At 40.3% G+C, this 19,046-nt stretch overlaps 2 protein-coding genes across 3 annotated transcripts; one reads left to right on the top strand and one right to left on the bottom strand.

Moving 5' to 3' along the window:
* Nucleotides 1–370: 370 nt before the first annotated feature.
* On the top strand, nucleotides 371–6,913 carry LOC118109338 (patatin-like phospholipase domain-containing protein 2). The gene is made up of 9 exons (XM_035156386.1): nucleotides 371–842; nucleotides 2,743–2,975; nucleotides 3,100–3,165; nucleotides 4,251–4,460; nucleotides 4,560–4,620; nucleotides 4,696–4,899; nucleotides 5,742–5,883; nucleotides 6,227–6,304; nucleotides 6,538–6,913. The coding sequence occupies exons 1-9, from the start codon at nucleotides 638–640 to the stop codon at nucleotides 6,605–6,607; spliced, it is 1,269 nt and encodes a 422-aa protein (XP_035012277.1). The 5' UTR covers nucleotides 371–637; the 3' UTR covers nucleotides 6,608–6,913.
* Nucleotides 6,914–8,075: 1,162 nt separating this feature from the next.
* Nucleotides 8,076–17,879, bottom strand: tdg.1 (thymine DNA glycosylase, tandem duplicate 1). Of its 2 annotated transcripts, XM_035157743.1 has the most exons (11): nucleotides 17,743–17,876; nucleotides 17,103–17,179; nucleotides 14,502–14,668; nucleotides 14,045–14,337; nucleotides 13,870–13,939; nucleotides 11,886–12,021; nucleotides 11,296–11,378; nucleotides 11,105–11,199; nucleotides 9,988–10,159; nucleotides 9,541–9,693; nucleotides 8,076–8,949 (listed from the first exon to the last, which is right to left on the bottom strand). In XM_035157743.1, the coding sequence occupies exons 2-11, from the start codon at nucleotides 17,159–17,161 to the stop codon at nucleotides 8,822–8,824; spliced, it is 1,356 nt and encodes a 451-aa protein (XP_035013634.1). In that variant the 5' UTR covers nucleotides 17,162–17,179; nucleotides 17,743–17,876; the 3' UTR covers nucleotides 8,076–8,821. The 2 variants fall into 2 exon arrangements, with proteins under 2 accessions (XP_035013634.1, XP_035013635.1); XM_035157744.1 differs by lacking the exon at nucleotides 17,103–17,179 and having other exon boundaries at nucleotides 17,743–17,879.
* Nucleotides 17,880–19,046: the final 1,167 nt, after the last annotated feature.

The raw sequence follows: 19,046 nt of genomic DNA, 5'->3' as shown, positions 1-19,046 counted from the left end.
TAATCCTGCTGATGAAAATGCAACCTACCTGCAATCAGAAATATTGAAATTAATTTAATTTATTTGATTTATTTTTGATCATTTGATCTGTATTTGCAAAGAGTCATATCATATAAAACAAGCAGTAGCACGATCAATTGATAATAACTCACTGTAAAATGAGTCACCAATCGTCAACAGGCTTCAAAGTTAAAAGAATCTGTTTAATTCCAGTTTGAGACCACGTCGGTGTGCTAATGAGTAGCCAATCAGGAGCTGGGCATGTTGTTGAGCCCCTCTTTGCCCCCCCCCGTGCTGCTGTGTTAAATAACTTATGACTTAGGAGCTTATGAACTTATGAACACTATATCACATGTCCTGCAGCTGCCCTGACTGTAACCAGTACGTGTGTTTGTGCCGTTATTCCAGCTTGATTACTATTTTGAAACATGTCACGGCCGAGTTTAGTAAATTGCGCAACCCCCCGTGCCGTAGCCTACTGACACTCTGCCCACTTCCCCTCTGAATGGAGTGCAGATAAGACAACAGATAACATGTGTGAAACCAAATGCACCAGCTGAACTCCAGGCTGATCAAACAGCATGCGGCATTATGAGATGCACTGGTGACGTTCCAATCCATCTGCCTGGTTATGTGAATGGAAGCCTCGGAGAACATGCTCAGCTGGGATGAGGAGTGGAACATCTCGTTCGCAGGTTGTGGCTTCAGGAGTGTTTACCACCTGGGAGCCTCCAGCTGTATCCTGGAGCGGGTTCCATGGCTGATTCATGGTGCTTCTAAAATCGGCGGAGCTTCGTCTGGTTGTCTCGTCGCTGCAGCCCTGACTGTTGGGATTCCTATCGGTGAGTCCCAGTCCCAGCTCGTCGTGCAATGTGAAGGATCCAGCGTCTGTTTGTGTCGAATGAGGATTGCTGCTATTATGATCTTTCAGGTAGAAACTGGCTGATAACAAATATTGTATGTCTAATAAAAACCATCAAGTCATTTCCCACCAGAGCTCACACATTTCAAACACATTTATAAAATAAATCGGACACCAAGTAAGTAATTAGTATATTCCTTAGCTTTTAATTCGTTACATTACATTTCATTTAGCTGACGCTTTTATCCAAAGCGACTTACTATAAGTGCATTCAACCATGAGGGTACAAACCCAGAACAGCAAGAAGCAAGTAAGTACAATTTGCTTCAAAAAGGCCAAACTACAAGTGCTACATATAAGTGCCACTAAACAGATTTTTTTTTATTATATATAAACACCAGAGTTGACGTTAGTTTATTAGGCATCATCTTCTTAACCAAGGTGTAGTCGGAAGAGATGTGTCTTTAGAGTTTATAGTGACAGTATGGCTACATTTAAGATATATCAAATGTATAGAGGAGGTAAATCTTGTTTTTTTCCCACTTACAGTATCCATGACGTACGCTCTCTACAAGTTCTTCCTTCTGTAGTAATTGAGGTTCATAGAGGTGATAGAGAACGGTCAAGGACATGTTATCTGAGAGCAAGTGATGTGATAGATACTTGTATTTGGCAGGTTCATTGACATACACACACACACACACACACACACAGAGTCTTTGCAATAGTGAGGCCAAAGTCCAGATGTCACATTGGGGTCAAAGGAGGCCAACTTGGGACAAACACCCATCTCCCCTCTTCCATTCACTGACTGAACACACACAATAATATCATAACGAACACAAAATAACATCACACAAAGGGGAAAATACAAAATATATTCTGTACAGCGTTCATGGTATTAATGTAGCTACAGCTTTAAATTTGAAGTTGAAATAATAAAATGGACTCACAGCAATATCAGATCAAATGCCCCAGTGCGTTTATTGCAGCTTCTGCCATTGAGTCGGGATTCTGTGTCTCAATCTTCAATACATAGAAATAGCAACGGAATTAAAAAGAAAAAGATATTGCTGAATTTGATGAATTACTAATCTTTCTTGGATAGTCAGTTTAGTTAGTTCGAACCATGTCCTAACACTATAATCAAACAAAAATTACAAATACAACTTTACCCTCCCTCTCATGTTTATCTAACCACTACATCGCTGTACTCTTCTTCTCTTCTTGATCTAGGTCTAGGTATCTTTATTGTCCCCGAGGGGCAATTTGTTGTACAGCCAGCAGAACAATCACGCAACCAGTGGACATAAATAAAACATAAAAACATAAAATACACAATAAATACTTGATACACTCATGTTAGAGTACTTAAAGGGCTAGTGACAGCAGGGACAAATGAGTTCCTACGTCTGTTTGTCCTGCATCTAGGTAAGAAATATCCGTGGCCTGACAGAAGCAGTGTGAACTCAAAAAACAGGGGGTGACTGGGATCAGCCAGAATCGACCAGGCCTTCTTCAGGGACCTGACCTTGTGTGGTTTAGGGAGGTCGTATAGTGCCTGATATTTTGCTGCACGCTCCGACAATGCTTTGTAGCTATTTCTTATTTTTTAAAGGTCAGTAACCCGTACTAACAAATACAAAAAATAAAAAGATAAGAACAGATACAATAAAACAATAAAAACAAAATCATAAAAGTGCTGTCAACATCAAAACGAAGCTTTCGATAAAAATACACGCATCAATTGCTTGTTTTCTGTATCTCTCCTAAAAGATGTATCTTTTTAAACTCTGATCTTTTCTGCTTTCTCTGATTTCTTCTCTCCATTCAACACAATCACTCCTCAGACTGAGACTTTGCCACATTTTCCTCCACAGAACAGTTCTGTGTCCATGTGTTGTCGATGGCGAAAGAGGCCAGGCAACAAACACTGGGCGTTTTCCACCCGACCTTCAGTCTGCTGCGGAGGGTACAGGAGTCCCTGATGGAGAAACTCCCAGAGGACGCTCACCGTCGGGCCTCAGGGAAGCTCTGCGTGTCCCTCACCCGACTGGCTGATGGGAAGAACGTTTTGGTGTCAGAGTTCGAGAGCAGAGAAGAGCTCATTCAGGTGCAATGGAGCAGAGAAAAACACTGGTTTGGTTTACCAACATCTGCTCTCATTCTCTATCAGCAAAAATGTCTCAGATGTTCTTCAGTTCTGATGTTTTGACCTGCACTGTCTCTCTTTGTAGGTTCTCATGTGCAGCTGCTTTTTCCCTGTTTACTGTGGTTTTACTCCACCTTCATTCCGTGGAGTGGTGAGTAGATACACTTTTTACTCGTTTCATTCCACTGCATGTTCCTGTATTGTCCCTCAAAACGTCAGCTGACAGATTCTTTAGGATTAGCTAAATGGTTACACAACAGTGTTCTTTACTTAAAAACAGCAATGAAATGTTCGCATTCTATGAATAGACGTCAAGTAAAAAAACCAGGGGATATTTTCCCCTTAGAGAACGGAAAAAAGAGGTAAATACTCCGGCAGCACGTGTTGCATACAGAACATTGTTATTGTGAGATCAATGTGTTTGTTGACTTGATCATCATACAACCCTGGGGTTTTACTGGGAAATGCTTGAAACACGCTATGATTGACTATACAAAGATACATTTTTTAGTTGTCATAATTTTAATTCACACAAATATTTGGTGCGACTCAGAACCAAAGAGCTGGAAGCAGGCACATGCACAAATGGACACCAGGTGGTGCTCAAGCAACCACAATTTTGGCCCCTGGCTAAATCAGTGCCCTTTTTGTGAGGTATGTTGTTCTTTTTTGGTGGCATCAATTCTCAAGTAAAAATGCATTGTAAGGGCTGAGTTCGACCCTCTATGGTTCTACCGCTGTGAACCTGGACGATCCCCTGAACCTCCCTCCTTGACTCCCCTTATCACAGCCTCCACTATCTATGCATGTGAATTGAGCACCATGGCGGTTTCCCTGACTCTTTGGTGTCCACCAGGTAACAATAGTGATTGAAAGCCTCAACATTGTTTGTCACTGTTGTGAAATGAAAAGCATCAGAGGGGCTATACATATCCTGCGCACGCAGTGTACATAGGACAGGCTATATATAAATGTATAAATTAAGAAATAATTGAATTCAATACCATATTCTCTGTGTGAATTAATAATTTAGTAGTGATCTGTTATTGAGTATATATGACCTTTACTGTCCCTGACTGGAAATCTAAAGACACTATATACAAAACAGGACATTTAGTTTGCTTTAAGCTGATCTGTGTTATTTTAAAGCTGAGTGAAAATCATATATTCTTTTCAAGCTTTGGGTGTGTCTGGTCACCTGAGATAGTCAAGTTCATCTGCTCCCTCTCCTCTCAGTACTACATGGACGGAGCCCTGAGCAACAACATGCCCCTGTTCGAGAACAGAAACACCATCACCGTGGCCCCGTTCTCTGGCGAGAGCGACATCTGCCCCAGGGAGGGTACTTTCAACTTCTTCGATGTGCACTACGGCAACGTCAGCATCCAGGTCAACACTGGCAACGTGCACCGCATCTGTACATCCTTCCTACCTCCTAGACTAGAGGTTGGTTTACATACATGGTTCCTTTTGAAAGCATTAAGAAGTTCTCTGCTGCAAAAGAATAGCAAACATTTGTTCATCACTAACGTTTGTTCTTGACAGAAACTGGCAGAGATCTGTCACAACGGCTACATGGATGCTCTTCGTTTCTTGAGAGAAAAAGGTGAGATCTACTCGTCACTTTCATCACACACATAGTAACAAATACAACATGATCCTAATCAGCTGTCTCTTACAGATCTGCTCGGGACACAATGTCTTCCCTCCAGTTTGGTGTCAGACATGGACACGGTCAAACCTACTTGTTGTGAGTTGTGGAAGAAATTGGCTCAAGGGGACGAGTCCGAGAAGATTCATCTTAACGGGTTGAATCCTGCAGCAGAGGAGGATCACTGGCTTGACCAGAAAGTCATAGAGAACCTCCCGGATGATATCAAGAAAAGTAAATGACACATATTAGACTTGGGTGGCCGGTTTGATCCTTCACCTGCCAGGATACCTTGGGCAACATAATGAAAAGATAGCCTTCAGTTACTAAAAAACATACAGTAGAGTGCATACCTTCATCAAGGCCCCACAGTCCCTTAAATTCAGTTCCCTAAATATGCCAGATTGTTTTTCATCAAGATCCATGTATCATTTCCTGGGAATACGAAAAATGTTTAAAAACATCCTCTCTCATTATGTTAAAAATGTTAAAGTAATTAAAAAAATGCTGGATCCAATCCCTGGTCAAAATCCAGACAAAAATTGAATGGGTTCTTCTCTGACCAATACCACATCCTTCCACTTTCTTGGTAATCCATCCAATAGTTTGTGTAATGCTGCTAACAAACAAACAAACAAACAAACAAACCAACAAAGAAACAGACAGGGGTGAAAACATTGTCGGAGGTAACTAAAACTTATTTCATCTCAAAATTGTTTTTTTAGATCAAATCTGAGACAACTTGTTCTTTCAGTTAAATTAAACGATGTGAAGTAATTTTTACTTTAAGACATGTTATCATTCTGGACCTTATCTGTGATAAAATACTGTCCATGTGTACAAGGCGTATTTCACTGAGCACAATAGGGTTCTTGTGGTGTTGGAAATTTCAGTTACTCTCAAAAAAATCTGTGAACCTCAGTAAATGTACAACAGCATTTTTTAATTATCTTGTATGAATTCGTGTGTGTGTGTGTGTGTGTGTGTGTGTGTGTGTGTGTGTGTGTGTGTGTGTGTGTGTGTGTGTGTGTGTGTGTGTGTGTGTGTGTGTGTGTGTGTGTGTGTGTGTGTGTTAGGCCTGTGTGAGGTCTGCAGGGAGAGTCCTGGTGGTGTCGGTCCATGGTCTCAGCTCACAGAGTTCCTTCCGGTCAAGTTGGTTTTGTATCTGCTGACCTTCCTCATGCTGCCCATCGAGCTGAGCCTCTTACTCACCAAAAGGTAAAGAAAAGACAAGGGTTTGTCTTTCTGGTCAAATTTCACCGTTAAGTTTTTATATGAATAAGTTAGTCAAAACCATTTGAAACAGACATGCATTGTATATCCTGCACATTTCTCCACAGAATATGGAATATAAAAATGTTACATCCATGATTACTGGTTCGTCAGCAACACAGTCTACTATGATCCTCTCCATTTTAGAGATTTACAGTTGCATGTATTTCCAAGTTTCAAGGTCTCAGGCAGCCAAAAGCAACAGCCCCTTTAAAAATCATATCTCAGATTGAATTTATTTCTGGCTTCAATATTTCTTATCTTGTGTGTACTGTTTGTATTGTGACAGTGTGCTACAGTCAGGCTGTGCAGTCATTTACAGACTGTTGACGTCAGCTACAGATTTCTGCACTGAAGGAAACAACAGGTCTGTGCTTGCATGTATAACTCTAACTGCTGAATTGTAGCTGCTATACGTAGACATTTAAGTACTGGAAACCATTAAGATATAGAATTTTACTGCCTGTAATTATGTGATCTTGTGACACACCTAAATAACCACATTTTCTGCTGCTGTATCTAACAGAGATAATGTGATTACAGTCAGACTAATATCAGTCACCCTGCTTGGTTTTTATTCTTGCCTCTGTCTTCATCTAGTGCGTTTCGATGTCGGAACAGGTCCTCAAGCTCAGATCTGACACCCGACAGGAGCAGACAAAAACATTAAGCCACAAGTTTACAACAAATCCCTTCCCTTGGACGCCAACAGTAACCTCAACCCCCTCTCCCTCACCTCCACTTGCACATTCTTTCTGACCTTCGAACATCCAATCTGACTAAATGTGGCGAGGTGACTTTAAACCACAGAAGTAGACAGACTCATCATCCATAAACCAGCCAGAAAAAAGCATGGTCAAACATTGTCACTTATTATTTATGTAATATTAATAAGGAGGCAGAGCTAGTTCATGAGTACCTTGCTTTTGAGTGACCACCATTTTAAACATGGTGAATAAATTCATTCCAGACTTCATTTCATATATAAAGTTTTGTTACCAGGGATTTCTGCCAACAATTCATTGGCAGTATGTTTTTCATCTAAGTGTGAAAATAACTGAACAGAATAGAAAGGTTAAAAAATAACATGTCTCAATAATTTTTATAAAAACATTCATATAGGATGGTATTAGAAGTATGTTTAGTGGGATACCACACTGAAAAAATCAAATTAACATCTTAAAAAAAATAAAACTAAGTTCAGTTCTTTAAATCTAAAGTTATAAACTGTGTAAATATAACTTCATTTTAATTTGACAACTTAATTCATCTCGTGCTACCAATTGCAGTAGTTATTTCAAGTTCGTTCAACTAACGACCAAGAAATAATTTTTCTGTATATGTCGATTTTTACATTCAGTCTCTATTACTGACAGTAACTCCTCAATTCATTTCTCATTGCTGCTCCCTTCATCTCTATCAGATATTTTTCTTATGTACCAATCCTTTAATCATGACACACTTTCCACTATATTACAAACTGTTTCTTCTAATCAATGTTGTAAATATATATATATTTTTTTAAGTGTTCAGTTACATGCACAACTATTGCACTTCTGTCCGTCCTGGGAGAGGGATCCTCACATGTGGCTCTCCGAGGTTTCTACGTTTTTTCCATCGTTAAAAAGGGGTTTTTGTTAGTTTTTTTTCTTAGTCTTGTTAAGGACGGAGGATGTTGCACCTTGTTGAGCCCTACGAGACAAATTGTGATTTGTGAAAATGGGCTATACAAATAAAATTTGATTGATTGTGTAACTTGTTTAAGAAGAGCAGGACAGTAACAAATCCCAGTTATGCAGCTGGAGAATTTTTGAGGCACTGAAATCCTTACCTGCAGGACGGACCTCGAGAGAAGATTGATCTGAGGAGCAGAAACATTGATTCCCTTTAAATGTGTTTAAAAGTATGTTAGTTATAAGAAAGCAAAGTTAGTATAGATTGGATTAAAACCCAATGATTAACCGTCTATTTAAAGATTTGTTAAAGTCAGCTTGTTTGGTCGAGATAAGACCTGTTCATCTACCTCTGCTACCTATGTTTAAAGTTATTTATGTTTGGCTAAACTTAAATTTTTCTTGTATATCTTCTCAATAAAAATCTGTTTTCCATTCCATATACAAAGAAAGGTAAAACAATAATTTAGAAAAAGCATCATCAGGACATTTTAATAGACAAATGTTTCATAAAATTCCTTGTGAATGACATTTCCGTAAACATACAAAACATAATTCTAAAATTCCTAAAGCAAAAAATTGTGATAAACGGATCAAATAAAAACCAGTTTGGGTTTTGTAACATTGAAAAGCTCGTCGGAGGTTCACTCTGGTGTCTCAAACATGCCTGATGAGTCTCGTTTCACAGAGTGATCACATTGCATCGTGGTCAGTTCATGTCACCATGAATGTAAAAATAGTAATGCTCGCTGAATCCCCATTTCACAGAGGGTCATTCAGGCTCACACTGATCAGCCGAGCCTATAAAATAACCATCTGCAATTTGATCTACTGTCAAAACAGTAGACGTGAATGTTTACACATACTGCTCCACAGTGCAGTATATTACAGTACAGTACAGAAAGGCAAAATAATGTTTAAATACATGACCTTCTCCAATGGCAGTCAAGCGTCATTGTCAAGTCCCTGATTTCACATGTTTAAAATCGACTGCCATGAAGATGATCGTACATGTATACAAGATCACAACCAAAAATAAAATGCAGGAACAATATTCTGCAAAAAGGTCTAAAAAGTCCATCTATGAGCGTATATTCCGCTCGGATACTAATAAAGAATTGATAAAAATCTAAGACCTGACACAAGAGGTGAAGGACTGAGTAGGCGCAAGTGTCTGCATGTCAGTGCAAGGACATTATCGCCCTCTTTCCTCATGCGCTGGCGTCTTTCACGCCACCATCGATGTCCGGGATCTGATCAGCGAAGGACTGGGTCATCCACTGTCCGTCTGGAAGCTGGCCCTCTGCTATTTGTGATGTGCTCGCCTCCTGTGCTCCCTCTGAGGAAAGAGAGCAAACAACCTGAAGTGGGACAGAATCTGTAGGGTGGGTTGTTTTTATGGGTACGTCAGCGCCATGAAACATGCGGCACCTGTCTCAAGATACCGTGTCACCTCAGGACAGATGAGAGAACAGAGTTAACTCACCATACAATTACACAATGCATCAACCACAATTGTTCTGGATTATGTATACAGCAGAGTTGAAATGGTGAGTTAAAAATGTATCAACACCAAATCTGACAATCGATGCATAATTTAATAAATTCATATAAGTAAAATGGCAAAAGATTTTATTGGCTTTTTTTATATTAGGATTTAATGTTTTTCTTCATTATTTATTCTTCCGGTTTTTGAATAGACAATGTATTGTTAAGCAGAGCTGTCTTCTTTAACAGAAATGGTAACATCTTCAGAAATGCTACTTTTGAACACTTTAACTTGAGATGTGTGTATTTTTCTAAATCGCGATCCCCTGTGGTCACGCTGCAGAATGTAGCCAAATAGCAAATTTACTAAGTGCAAGTGCAGAACCACGTCTGCTGTACCCTGCCCCCCCCCTTAGATCCAGCCATGTCTGCCTGCTGTTACCTGTGTTTTCTGCAGTTGAGAAAGTACAGTGACCATTGGTCTGGGTCTGGGCCTGGGGCCCTTCAGGTCCTCTCTCAGCATATGCTCCGCCATAAGCATCTTCATAACCAGGGTCATAGTTCTCCTCCTTTATGGCTAACCTCTTGGCATCCTCTGTTGATGGAAAAAAGAGAGAATACATGTCAGTCCCGCTCTTGCCTGAATTCACGAACCAAAGTTATGGTTTGATTTTAATATCACGATGGACTGAAACGCAGATGCTGTCAAGCCAATAATGCTATAACTTTCCATGCATATATTAAATATTTTACCATGATCAAAGTAGGGATAAGCTTTATGCAGTTTGTTATTTTGCTGCTTTCTAGTAAAAGGTTTCAGAAAAGAAAAAGGTAGATGCCTTGGCACAAAGACATGCCCATTCATCCCTGACGTTTCAGTGGTGCTTACCTTTAGCCAGCTTCAGGTCAAATGCATAGTCAACCTCCTGAATCTCTGTGCTTTTTTTGACGCCCTTCAGCTGATCCCGGAGCTCCCTCAGCTTGATGTAGAAGTGTACTTTGTCCTGAGCACGAGGGAACTGAGCGCAACGAGCGCTGGAGGAAGGCATCAGATACAGAGCCTGCGTATGAGAGTCAATGGTCAGTAGACGTTTTTTTTTAAAGCAGAATTTATAGTTGAACAAATTGCTCAGATGAGGTTGAAAGTTATTTTCTAAACTCAAAGCTCTCCTCTGTGAAACTGCTGTTAAAGCAACACTATGCACTAAACCTAAATAGCAGCTCCAAAAGTAGGCTGATAATACACTGACATGGAATAAGGAGAATGATGCCGCTTTCATTCCCACTCCTCACCCTGAATGTCAGTTCTTGCTCTTTGCAATTTTGGTGAGGGGGTACGATCTTTTGTATCTTTTGTGAGAAGTGTGCAACTGTCTGATAGTTGCAGCTAAGAATCTTAGAGGTCATCAAAAACCAGCATTTAACTTGGATATTCAGCGAGCAAACTTTTAAAATAGAAAATAAATAGAAAAATTCTAAAGTTTGGTGTATTTGTTACAGCAGCAGCTCTTCTGGTTTAGGAAGCTGGGGATCATGGGTAATATCCACCATTCAGTTGTATTTGTATTTCAGTTTAGTGAGTAGGACTACGCAGTCAACAGATTGATGGACTGTTTCTTTACATGAAAACCCCTTAGTTGCTTAGACACGGCTGCAGGGGGCAATGTTGCTCAGTAATGTTACATAGTGTTTCATTATGTTGAACAAATATTTTAGATGTCTTGAAATTTACTGAATTATTGATTCGTACTTTTTAGCAGCCAAGTCGGATCTCTGACTGATATCAAGTAGTGATCAGTTATTTACTGAGAAGAATGTTGATAAATGATACTGATTAATATGAGTTCAGATGAACAGATAACATTTCCACAGCTTGAAATGTGGCTGAAGGTGTGATAATGGTGTAAAAACATCCACAGTGGTTTCATACAGTTGAGAGGTGAATGTGTTAAAGTGTCAAACTTTCATCAACATCTGCGAATGTTGTGATGCTTTTAAGTTCTCACCACGTCACAGTCTGGGATCGTGTGCGGTTGCAAACCAAAGTCAAGTTTCTTTGGTTTTTTACCATACATCTCTCTGCAGAACATTTCATAGATGCCTGAGGAAAAGAAAACAGAAAAATATTACCTTCATATACTTAAGTGAATATTTGTATAGTAGTTTTCCCCCCCCACTGTATTTAATGAGTGCTTACATTTTCCATTGAAAACAGCAATAAGAGGCTTGTATTTCTTCAACTTCTCTACGAGAATTTTGCCTCCTTCACGTAACTCTTTACTGTTGGGAGGAAAATAAAAGACACATGGTGAAAATACAGATACAGCAAAGCTCTCGATAAGATAACATAACACAGTTAGCCATTATCTTTCCTGGTTGCTAATCCAACTCAGACTATTTGTGCTCAGGACAGATTTTCTGGCTCAATTTAACCTGGTGCTGAGAGATATGAGGAGTGTCACTGATGTGTTCTACATGTACACACAAGTTGAAAATCTTTACTGATGTACATTGTATAATTTGTTTAGAACAAAATGACGTAACAACGGTCAATGGAAACCAAAATCATCAACCCATTGAGGGCTGGATTCAAAACTACACAGATGTGGGGGTTGTCTTGCTTTGGCCTCCATTGCACCTGGTGTCACTTTCATTTGCACCAAAGCAGGTGCAATGATTGACAATCACTTGTGCTTCCTGAATGGACAGATTGATATCCCTGAACTGACTTGGTGTTATACTGTGGCTATTAGGTGTTCCTTCGATTTCTTTGAGCCATGTATTTACGTTGAGAGGTCTTTGCTCCCTGGTGTTGCCCTCTCCACCATGTTTGTGAAACCCATCTTGTACTTGACAGGCAGGGTGGTGTCGCTCATGTGGTTGAGCAGCTCCTCAGTAAATCCGGACAGAAACAGGCACTTCCCTGAAATCAACATGACACCAGTTGTTAATCTCTGCAATGTATCAATTTATCACATCCACAATTTTCTATATTATTGCACATGGCTGCTTTTTCATTAGTTAATACAATCAGTAGTATAAACGTATTATGACTGTAACTGTTATTACAATTGTGCTGTTACAAGATAAAGTTTAAAAAAAAAAAAAAATCAGACTACAAAACTAAGTGTACGACAGTGGTCAGTGCTCTCCACACTGATTAGACATTCATTCAGTTTAGACTTGTGTGCTGCACCTAAGGCTTAAAAGGACAAACTCTGATTATAGCCTTTACTGTATCAAGGTGGCCCCCCTTGGCAGCCCCACTGCACTGAGGGTGCATCACTGCGCTGGTCAACAAGAGACTCTGCTCCTCTGGTGTTTTCTAATCATCACACTTAGAGCTGATCTTTATAAAAACCTGCTGAATTACTATTTATGTTCCTGGATAAACAGGGCGTCGCTTCTACTGCAACAATGAAGTTTAAACACAGTATTGCATCATAATCTGCAAAAGAACCTCCGCCTGCAGGAGAGAGAGAGTGTGAGTGTGTGTTCGTCTCTGTCCCTCTTCACAAACTAACTGATAATCACATGTATTTAGTTATTAATAGGGTTAGATGTTGGATCATGAGTCTGGATCGTTCTGGTCACTTTAACCCTGATGTCCTGTCTGTGTGCTTCACGTTACGTCTCGTCTAGTGTCTAATAAGTCTTAGAGCAAATCAAACAAACACAAAGTGAACGTCAGTCCTGCACGTGTCCTAATAACTTCTGATCAGCGATAGTGTTTATTGTTAAAGTGTAAAGTGAGCGCAGGTCAGAGGGAGAGTGAGGAGGAAACAGAGACTCTGACACACGACGACCGGACCTTTAATGTGGGTCTGTCCTGATCCTGAAGAAGCGGTGGAAAACCGCTAAAACAATGAACATAGTGGAAAACATGTATCAATTATGTTCTGTCACTGCAATCAACCCTAACTTTCTTGCCCAAGTATACATGGATATTTGGCCTAGAGAAGTCGGGGATCAAACCGATATTTAAAACAACAATCTAGCCGATAGCCGATACCGATACCGATATTTGTTTATTACTTCCATGTGGCCTTCTTGGTGTGTAATGCTGGGTTTACACCGGGCGCTGAAGCGCCGCCCCGCGCCGCGCAGCGTTATTCTCAAGCGCGCAGCCGCCTGGCTGTTCACACCGGACCCGCATTTCTGCGCGTCGGTCAGCCCGTGATTCTCCGCTGGTTGTTGAATATCGGCCAATGTTATCGGTGAAAGTCAAGTTTATTGCCGATATGCCGATAGCAGTAAACGAGGCGAATATCGGCCGCTACCGATATACGGCCGATACATCGGTGCACCACTAGTAAAATGGTAAATGTACTCTATTTATATAGTGATTTCTAATCTTATCAACTATTCAAGGCATTTAACACTACAGATCTCATTCGCCCCTTCCATACAGCCCTACTATATGCTGCAATTTTCTATCACACATTCACACTCTGATGAAAGAGCCATCAGGGGGAATTTAGGGGTCAGTGTCTTTCCCAAGGAAACTTTGGCACATTGACTTAAGGAGCCAGGCATCGAACAACTGACCATCGGTTAGTGAACTACCTGCTCTACCTCCTGAGCCACAGTCGCCCACTTTGCAAAAAAAGTCCCAACTTAAAAAGCCTTACAGAGGTAATATGCTCCCTTAAAACACTATCATTTATGACTTTCTAAATTCCTGAAACGACAAAACTCTGATCATTCTTCCAGAGCAGAAAAGGAACAATGTTTTCCTAGAAAAAAACAAAAAAATCGTCACAAAACTTACAAAAATGATTTCCAGGTCCAGGAAACCAACGTCCAATGAAAGCTGCCATCAGCCCTGGATTGATACCAATCTGAAAGCAAAAATTGCAGATGTTTTTGAAGATTGCAAACTCAAATTCATTCCCAAGAGCACGGAGCTCGATTGTGCTGGAAAATAGATGGACAAAGAACCTTACAATGACATAGTCTAGGTTGTAATCCAGCAGGTCTGGTAGAGTTTTTTTCATGACTTCCTCTTCTGACATTCCCTTGAAGCGGTCAACTTTCCGCTTCACCTTCTTGAAGCTCTCATCTATCTTCTCCTGTTTGCCGTCTGCTGGAGCCTCAGCGCCCTTCTTGGGCTTAGGGCCGGGTTTGGCTTTAGGCGCATTTGGGTCTTTAGGCGGCTTTGGTGCCTTAGGTATTTTCGGTGGCTTGGGTGGCTTCGGTGCCTTGGGTTGGGCTGGTCTGCCTCTCTTTTTGGCTGGAGCTACAAGAGGAGGTGAGAAGGAGGATATCAAAAGGAAGACCCGTCTATTTTCACAAGGTACACATTGTGTAAACACTTAATGACAAAATTAGAAATTTTGGACCTGACACACAACCAGCTAGGGCATACAATTAGGTTGTTTTATTTGAAAGTGATCACACTACCTTTTGCCAGGCTAGCAGGTTCTGGTTGATCCATCATGGGCTCTGGATTAGCCATGTTGGCCATGGCTGCGTCTCCCGTCTGTGTATCCGAGTAGTGAAACTGTTGGTTGTGGTTGAAGCCTGAATATTGCGCCTGTAGAGCGTGGAACTGCTGAGCAGACTGAACCCTGTGGTAGAAGAAGATTTAAGACACATGTAGAAATAATTCATACAACAAAGCAAAACCACCACTGGATTTTACTCTGAGGTCGGAGCCGAAGTTAGAAGTGCAACATCTCTGATTTAAAACCAAAATAAAACATTTTCTGCATTTGGTTGAGCATAACATAGACATGCTGTTTACATTTCAAAACTGATGCAGAGTCAATGAATCCGCACAAAGGATTGGTTCCTTTACTTGATCTTATCATTAAGTCCAAGTTGTTAAAAGTAATTTTGGAGTGAATTGTTCAGGGAACTTAATGTCAATGAAGGTGAAAACATTAGAAAAACATACTAACAACATACCAAACTACAGGCGGAAATGGTTTCATTTCAAACTGATCATTACAATCTTACTGAAGTTAGAAGTCATTGCAGGTCTGTTCTGGTCTTAGTTTAGGTTTGGTGCACATAATAAACTGACAACTGAGTTGCTAGCAACTTATTTCCAGACCACATGGGAAAACCCACACTTTTACCTCTCAGCCAGCAATGGGGTAATTCTGTGAAAAACCATCACACTGTTGAGCCGCACCGTCACACCACCACCTCAACATTATAACATAGTTCTGCAATAAATTGAATTAACATTTAACAATAAAATTATGATTTCACACATTTCTTGGAGCACACCATCTAGAGGCCTAGAGCCCATTAACAAAGGGGTGAATTGGTATTTTGTATGTATACATATATTGCAATTCAACTTCAACATTTATTATCACTTTTACTTATCCTATTATTTTATACTGATAAATATGAAGCTGGAAAGGAGCTTTAATTAATATAACCATTTCTCTGTGACCTAAATTAAAGCAACACTAAGCAGTTTATAAGTAAAATAACAGCTTCAAAATCATGTTAATTGTACGATAACTTGAAACAGAAAGAATGGACACCTGGAAGTGCACTATGCAGCTCTGGTGTACCGTGCTGGAACATTATGACCTGCAACCAAGAGGAGGCGCTAGCTTTAAGAAACCACTTATCATGGCAGAGCCATCAAAGAAACTGAAGAGGACATTTTCAGCGGAAACAAAAAAAGTGACAGAGTAGGAAACCGAAAGAGTGAATATCGGAGCATATTTCACTCATTGGTGAGAACTCAAAGAGTCAAAGGGTTCAGGACAGATGCCGACCTGGCATTGTTGTTGTTGGACAAGTTAGTCATACTTTTTGCTAGTTTGCTTTGTCTACTGTTCTGGTTGCTTGACGTTAGTCAGTGTCGACTCGCTAGTTTATCGCTAGCAGGTAAACCCATTACGATAGATTTAGTTAGCAAGTTAGCCAAACAATTCGATGGGATATGAAACGCTTCATGTCCAGACATTGATATCTGCGTAGGCTACTTGCTTGCTGTGTTAGCTTGTTAACTTGTATGCTACTGATCTACTCTGAGTTGAGTGCAGTGAATGCGCAAACGTTCTACAAACAAATGCACTTGCGTACAGCTGTGTGAATGGGGAGGCTCAGACTACAACGTGCATTTGCAACAGTGAACAATGCGTCCCACCTGTAGCTGGAGCCCGGGTATAGCCGAGAGGGAATCTTGCATTGTGTCGCTAAGGGAGATATGGCCAGTCAAAGTCAGAGAGTCCCCACAAAAAGTTTGAACTTCATAAGCCCCTTAATTGGGATCCGGGGCACGAAACATTCCTGTTCCATTGGTTTCTCATGTGACCGAATCAGCATGAAATTCTTCATTAATATCTGTGATGGTGCAGCCCAAAGGTGTGATGATTTGACACAGAATGACCCAATAGTGAGACATCTCATCTGTTGTTCAGCCTGTAGTACACCACAATTAAAGTTGCAGTGTGTAGAATTTAGTGACATAAAGTGGTGAAGTTGCATGTGGCAGCTGAATACCCCTCACCCCATCCTCCCCCTCCAAACATGAAAGAGAACCTGTGGTAATCTTCAGTTTTCATAAAAACTCAAAGGGTGTTTAGTTTGTCCAGTCTGGGCTACTACAAGAAACATGGTGGCCTCCATACAGAGGACCCCCCTGATGTAAATATAAAGTATTTCAATATAAAGCGCCCATTCTAGGGTAAATAAAACAACAATTTGTATAATTTAGATGAAACACATTCGTGAAAACATCACTAAGATTATTTTGTATTCAATTTCTTTCAATAGATCCCTTTCACTGAAATCTTACACACTGGACCTTTAAATGACACCTATCAGCAACAAAATATACTACAAAATAAATAAAAATAAATCGTCATGTGTTATACGATCGATATGACGTTGTGGGGGTAAGAGGGTTTTTACAAAAGTCAAAAGTTCAGCTGGGACCACATGCTCTCAATTCATTTTCATCACACGTTGCCATTCAGAGTTGTGATGCTATCATGTGACTCCTGTACTATGGTGGTGAGGAGGAAGACTCACCACTGATGAAGATACTCCGGGGACACAACAGGCAGTGATCCATTCAGCTTTTCTTCCATCTTTTGGGGGTGGTTTGACTTTATCAAATAAATCAATATGAATGTTGAGGTGATGTACATGTGGTTTCTGGCAGTGCATGAAACTGAACGCATGTGGCAGGGTATTTGCAGACAAACTGAGGCGTTAGCGACAAAACATAAACCACAAGACGGAAAAATATAAACAGAAAGCAACAGGGATGACGATGACATTTTAAAAACGTTGCTGACTCTTTTCAATGAAACACCAAATCCTCTATGTACATAAAATGGTCCCTTCTCATACAGCTACGCTCACAAACACAAAACCCGGATGGAAACCAGCTTAAAACATTTTAAAACAGGCACACTTTTAGTAACTGAAGGTGTATTAAACCTTTAAGACGTTTAATCTCTATCCTCGACGTCTCTTCATTGGGGCTGCTCATATCAATGGGTTCGTTTACAGCGCTTCAGTAGCTCTGCCACAAGTGCAGCTAGTGTTAGCCAACAGCTAGCTGCTAAGCTAACCTAGCATGGATGAACGGTTTGATTCGCTTCCACTAAGGTTCCTCACAAGCAAACGACACGCGGCTCAGCAGTAATGAAGCTATTGGACGTACCTGTTATGGGTTCGAGTTCAAATGGGTTTCCTCTGTACAATTAACTGTTATTTTCCCATCTAGCCCGGTCTCCTGTTCACAATACTGGAGCCGCTACACAGGCAACAAAGACATGACAGTCCTGCCGGTCAACTTTGACACCGGAGGCGCTCAACTCTGAGACGCGGGGGGGAGGAAAGAAAACACATTTAACCACGATCAAAATGAATGCCTCAAAGCTGCTAATCGAAGACTGGTCAATATTTAAACCTTTTTTTGAATGTATATATGTTCAAATATAATATTTTTAACGCAAACCAAATTCATAAATGGCAATCAAAAATAACCACATGCACCTACCTTATCATTGGTATGAGATGCTCGACTTTTAAACTATGTGAGCTTGTATTCGATTGGCTGGTTCACCGTAGTATTCACAGCTTCTCTTTAAATAAGGTTGTGTTATCTGTTTACTCCCAAAAACTATTACTACACAATATAAATATAGTGATCATCATTTGAATTCATTCAAATTAAAAAAAGCTTTCAATGCTCATTTGTGGTATACTGCATTTTTATTGATTTGCAATTCTCCTTTCTTCACTGCAACCATGCTATAAAGAAGTTTTCCAGGGTAAGTCAATGGGACCTGATTATACTCCATTCCTTCTTGTGATACTGACTTTTTTCAGCCAGAGTTTTATATACTGATCCGCGGCCTCCTCCATTTTAAGCATGTGTCTGGAGGCCTAAATTACCTTCACACATACTGTATGTGTTCAACCACAGTGTCAAGGATAGGTGTGCAATGCAAAATTAGATCTGAACAATGCTTAAATTGGGCCTTAAGCGTGGCATTCAACATAACAATTGGTCTGTACACATAGCAACAAACATTGATTTCTTAGGTCATCAACAGAGCCCGTATATATATAATGAGAAAGTATAGAGGAAATCATAACTCACAGTCACACAACTTAGTTTTTTTCCCATCTGTCAAAAGATGAAGCGTAATATTGTAGAAGAAGACGACCAGACCAAGTATTAAACACTGAGTGAGGTAGATGCTATCAGTTCATTTGAGAGGTTTCTCAATGGGAAACTGAATGTGGCTGGTGGGTTAGTGACTGCTTTTGTAAAGTGCATATCCTCACTGTGTGCTTTGATTGAGAAAACATTCATTTGTTATTCCAATTTTGTCCGTGTTTTTCCCCCGCAGCTATATGCTCAGTTTACGGTATGCAGCAGTGTACTGCACACAAGGCTGCTGGGGGAAAAAAACCTTTTTGATATGTTAGTGTTTCATCAGTTGCAGCTTCACATGA

This window comes from Hippoglossus stenolepis, chromosome 5 (genome assembly GCF_022539355.2).
Source record: "Hippoglossus stenolepis isolate QCI-W04-F060 chromosome 5, HSTE1.2, whole genome shotgun sequence".
In the NCBI taxonomy this organism is placed as follows: domain Eukaryota; kingdom Metazoa; phylum Chordata; class Actinopteri; order Pleuronectiformes; family Pleuronectidae; genus Hippoglossus; species Hippoglossus stenolepis.
This window is presented reverse-complemented; position numbering and strand designations above follow the sequence as displayed.